This window comes from Chrysochloris asiatica, unplaced genomic scaffold (genome assembly GCF_000296735.1).
Source record: "Chrysochloris asiatica unplaced genomic scaffold, ChrAsi1.0 scaffold00038, whole genome shotgun sequence".
Lineage (NCBI taxonomy): Eukaryota > Metazoa > Chordata > Mammalia > Afrosoricida > Chrysochloridae > Chrysochloris > Chrysochloris asiatica.
The window spans coordinates 14,865,669-14,870,916 of NW_006408556.1; the positions used below are offsets into that span (position 1 = coordinate 14,865,669).

A 5,248-nucleotide genomic window follows, 5' to 3' on the forward strand; every position below is an offset into this window, starting at 1 on the left:
CCATCATAATGCGCCGGACTGCAAAGCCATTTGAATTGCAAGATCGGTGGTTCAAACTCACCAACTGCTCCTTGGAAACCCTATACAGGGTCCTCGCTATGGGTTGGAACCAACTTGATGGCATTTCACAACAACATCATAATGTACCTGTTCATTCTTTGAGGGGAGCAAGGACTGTCCTAGCAGAATTCCATTGCAGAACCGTACCCCATCCACCCTACAGCCCTGCCCCTTCAAACATCTTTTGATTCCCCAAACTGAAAGAACGTTTAAAAGGAACACAATACGAGTTCCTTGAGAATGCCAAAATGCTGATTTCATGTGATGTAAATTGAAGTGCATAAGAATTCTTCATGGAAGGGATGGGCTAACAAAATTATTTGGTCTGGCCCTGCCAAGTCAACTGCAGTTCCAGCCATCACATTAAGTGCCTTTGAGTCAGTTCTGACTCATAGTGACCCTGTATAGGGTTTCAAAGGAACAGCTGGTAAACTTGGTAAACTAACCTTGTGGTCCAGTGCTTTATCCCACGGTGGTGGTGGTAGTTATGTGCAGGGGAGTCGGTTCCAACTTATAGCAACGCTGTATAGGGTTTCCGAGGCTGTAAATCTTTACAGTAGAAAGCCTCATCTTTATCCTGTGATAGTTTTGAACTGCTGATCATGAGATTATTAGTCAACTCGTAACTACAGAGCTCCTTATTCCACATTTGTTAAGTGCTGTCAAGCAGTTCTGACTCATAGCGGCCCTGTGTAGGATTTCTAAGGAGTGGCTGGTGAGCTTGAACTGCCAACCTTGCGGTTCAAACCTACTTTGCAGTCCAGTACATTGACCACCCCAGGATTACACATTGTTAAGTGCCATTGAGTCAGTGCTGATGGATAGTGATCCTGTATAGGGTTTCCAAGGAGCTGCTGGTGGAGTGAACCACAAACTGTGGTTCAAATCGACCTTGTGGTTCAGTGCTTTATCCTATTGCACCACACCAGGATTCTACATTAGTTGTTGTTGTGAAGTGCTGCTGCATCAATTCCGACCCATAGCGACCCTGTATAGGGTTTCTGAGGAGCAACTGATGAGTTTGAACCGCCGACCTTGCAGTTCAAACAGCTATGCAGGATTCTGTACTAGGGGTGAGTTAATTAAATGTTTGACCATATATAGCAGGTTAATTTTTATTTGATAATTTTGTATGGCCTGTGAATGATGTTATAAATTTTGACTGAAAATAAATTCCTCACCCATGGGCTGTTTAGTGCTGTCAAGTAGGTTCCGACTCGTAGAAACCCATTATAGGGTTTTCGGGGAGCATCTGGTAGACTTTGAACTGCCAGCCTTGTGGTTCAACCCAACCTTGCAGTCTAATACTTATCCTACAGCGCCACATAGAGGTGGAAACACTGCTTTCAAAAGTGTATAGACCTAGATGGAGGATGTGTGAAGAAACAGTAAGTCACATTTGGTATTTTTTAATAAAGGCTTCTATGATTCTTTATTTTTATTTTTTTTTTACTTAATCTTATGCTTGAAATGGGATAAAAAGTGAGACATAATTTTGAAACTTGTCAGTACATTTATTATTTATAGTTGCTAGAACCATGTTTGGTTGTGATCATCCAAGAGAGAGACAAGAACCTGAGAAATAGCATTTAGGTAACAAGTGGAAGGACTGAATTTGGAAGAAATCACTAGAGAATTAGGAGACTGGTACTCAGAACCAAGGGAGCAGAGTTTTGAAAAGGAAGGCTTTTATTTAAAAATCCCAAATGTAGTAGGAGATTCCAGTAAGAGTGGAGTTGTGTCCTTTAGACTAAGGAGTATGAAGCTCCTGTCGTGTAATACATGGCCTCCATGAGGTGGTTTGACTGAAGCCACTACTGAGTTTTTGATGAATGGGAAGATACTAAGGAAGGATTGGTGGAGAACATCTGGGCACAGGGGAGATTTTTACCCTAGAGGATGGTAAGGAAAATGTCCTGTGGGTAGGGGTGTGGGGATAGATTGACGGTGCAGAGAACAGGCCTCAGTGTTTTCCTATCCCTCTAGAATTTCCGTGTGGATGTGGTACACATGGATGAAAACTCATTGGAGTTTGATATGGTGGGAATTGATGCAGCCATCGCCAATGCTTTCCGACGCATTCTGTTAGCTGAGGTATTGATGGGAAGGCATGGTGGTCAGGGTGGGTTTGGGTGGAGAACCAGGCTATTGATTCAATTTTAGAACCTCAAGATGATCCCCTTGTTTTTCCTACAAATTTGCTGTGCATTGCTTTTACTTCTGTCCATTTTTTGTACGCTTTTTTATCACGCATTTTCTGAAGAGCTCTCTCCTTGTGAAGGGATGGGAAGTGAAGAGCCTGTTGGGTCTTTGCAGATGGGTAATTTCCTTTTGTTGGGCAGGTGCCAACCATGGCTGTGGAAAAGGTCCTGGTGTACAACAACACATCCATTGTCCAGGATGAGATCCTTGCTCATCGGTTGGGGCTTATTCCCATTCATGCAGATCCCCGTCTTTTTGAATATCGGAATCAAGGTGAGGATTTGGGAAAATAAAATTTTGGGGGAAAGAGAAGTCGGCTCTCTAAAAACTCTGGAATCAAATTACCTGGGTTCAAAACTTGCATTTGAACTTGGGAAAGTTGATCTTTTGGTGTGTTTTCCATCTGATTCCTAAATTTGTCAAGATTAAATAAGAAATGCATGTAAAGCTCACAGCAGAGTGCCTGGCACTCATGTGTTCACCAGTTCTCTCGTCTTGCATTTGTATAGAAGATGAAGAAGGCACGGAAATAGATACTCTGCAGTTCCGGCTACAAGTCAAGTGTACTCGGAACCCCCAAGCGTCTAAAGATTCCTCTGACCCCAATGAACTCTATGTGAACCACAAAGGTGAGCGGTGCTAGGTGTGGGAGCTTGCGTGCTGTGGTGGAGGGAGGCAGGGTGGCAAGGTTGGTTTTAGTTTTAGGAGCTGAATTCTAACAACACGTTTCGTCCTCCAGTCTATACCAGGCACATGACATGGGTGCCCCTGGGGAACCAGGCTGATGTCTTTCCAGAGGGCACTGTCCGCCCGGTGCATGATGATATCCTCATTGCACAGCTGCGGCCTGGCCAGGAGATTGACCTGCTCATGCACTGCGTTAAAGGCATTGGTGAGAACCCAGTGGGCTGCTCTGGGCAGCAAGGTAGTTTGATTGCAGTGGGGCCAGGTGACCAAGGAACTTGGCTGAGATGTCCTGACTCAACAAAGCCAATGGACGTGTGTGTGTGTGTGTGTGTTACTTTTCCTTACGTGGCTTAGGAGAAGGGTTTCCCACTGGTTGTTTCCTGCTCCCCTCTAGGCAAAGATCATGCCAAGTTTTCCCCTGTGGCCACAGCCAGTTACAGGCTCCTGCCGGACATCACCCTGTCCGAGCCAGTGGAAGGAGAGGCAGCCGAGGAGCTGCGGCAGTGCTTCTCACCTGGTGTTATTGAGGTGCAGCAAGTCCAAGGTATGGTATTTGGAGTGCTGTCCAGGTCAGGGCCTGATGGGTATTTTCTTTGAAGAGGTCAATAAAAGCTCTGGACTTTGGTAGATAGTACCACATGGCTTATTTTCAATAGGTAAAAAGGTGGCCAGAGTTGCCAATCCCCGGCTGGACACCTTTAGCAGAGAAATTTTCCGAAACGAGAAGCTGAAGAAGGTCGTTCGGCTGGCCCGGGTTCGGGATCATTATATTTGTGAGTATTTTGGACTGCTCAGGTAAAGAGGATAGGGAGATTCTGATGAAGCCTCTTGCTTCAGGTGTGGTGTGGAAACTTAGCAATAGTTTACACGGGCAAGCCCCTACACCAGGACTAAAGTATCTCTGTGGTCCCCAGTCTCTGTTGAATCCACAGGTGTATTGCCACCAGATGTACTGGTGAGTGAAGCCATTAAAGTTCTGATGGGAAAGTGCCGGCGGTTCTTGGATGAATTAGACGCAGTTCAGATGGACTAAGGTCTGCACCAGAAACTTGACTGGGATGGCTGGCCTGGACATTCCTTTCAGGCAAGCTGAAGATTTTAGGTTCTGACATACACCCATAGGACTGTTGTACTAATTGTGACTAAGTGTCCTGAGTTTTGCAGGACAGCTCTAGCTTTATTCTCAATCAATAAATACATTTGTTAAATGTGCCATGGATTGTGGCTTTCATAAGCCTTTGTAAGGTCTTTCATGTAAATAAACTGTCAAAAGCTTCCTTTTGTCAGACTTGATTTTTTGATCCAGAGAGACCCCAGGATGGGTCTGTCACTTAGCTATTGATATCTATCTACACATGAGGAGACTAGGGCGTCAGGTCCAGCAGACACAAACACACGATGAGAATGGTAGGAAGTAACACTTTCTTAGAGTTTATATCAAAGAGGCAAATCATCCCTCCTGTCTAGTCTCTGGCAGGATGCTTATGAGTAGTGAAGACCCTGAAGGATGTAGCTGGTGTGTAAATAAGGCAGATGGGGCCCTTTCTGTATAAAATTGAGATTTTTACTGACATGCAGATGTGCTTTAGAGTTAATGTTTCTACAAAACGACTCTATAAACAATAGAAAACTTCTAGCATGAAGTCACAGGATGTTAAAAATATTACAACACAATAAATACAACTGTGCCCTCCACAGCCCCTCCCAGAGTAGGCAGCTATTGGTTTTGGAGGAAGTACACCATGAGATCACCTTCACACTCACCAGAGGAACACCCGAAGCACCAGCTGGGAAGAGAGGGGAGAGATGGCAACATGAGACCCCCAAATCCTGCTTCCCCAGCTTGGCTGTGGGCCTGCACCAGCTAAAAGCATAGCCTCAACCCACTCAGCCCTCATTTGCAGCCCTCTTGCCAGTGGATCAGGTTGATGATAGCTGTCTTGGTGAAGAGCACTTATGTTGGGTCAGAAATGACCTCAGGTCTAGGATCTTTCTAGTATCCACTTTTCCTCTGCTTACAGGCCTTTCACTGACCTCTCGAATGGACTGGAGACTCACGGAACAGGTTGTGTTGGGAAGGCATATTTTCTTTATGTTCTTTTCTTAGGGAAATGCCCCATGGGAGAAATGACCAGGGACCTGAAAGACCATGAGATTTTTGAAGGCACCTGGACTCGTCTAGGAGAGACCTGTGGTTTTGCTAGCTACTTGTCTTAGGTGTAGCGTAGTTGGTTTGGATCATCCTTGGATGCCAATGGCGTTGTGTGTCATTAGATAGGGTACTGTGGCTCTTTATGCC

General features: G+C 45.2%; 1 protein-coding gene across 1 annotated transcript in view; it reads left to right on the forward strand.

Moving 5' to 3' along the window:
* POLR1C (polymerase (RNA) I polypeptide C, 30kDa) overlaps window positions 1-3,982 on the forward strand; it is an 8,261-nt gene extending 4,279 nt beyond the window's left edge. The window contains exons 3-9 of the mRNA XM_006860495.1: window positions 2,047-2,154; window positions 2,403-2,535; window positions 2,772-2,891; window positions 3,002-3,154; window positions 3,344-3,493; window positions 3,606-3,722; window positions 3,864-3,982. Of these exons, the coding sequence (XP_006860557.1) occupies window positions 2,047-2,154; window positions 2,403-2,535; window positions 2,772-2,891; window positions 3,002-3,154; window positions 3,344-3,493; window positions 3,606-3,722; window positions 3,864-3,982 (900 nt within the window). The remainder of the gene's footprint in view (window positions 1-2,046; window positions 2,155-2,402; window positions 2,536-2,771; window positions 2,892-3,001; window positions 3,155-3,343; window positions 3,494-3,605; window positions 3,723-3,863) is intronic.
* The last annotated feature ends 1,266 nt before the right edge of the window (window positions 3,983-5,248 follow it).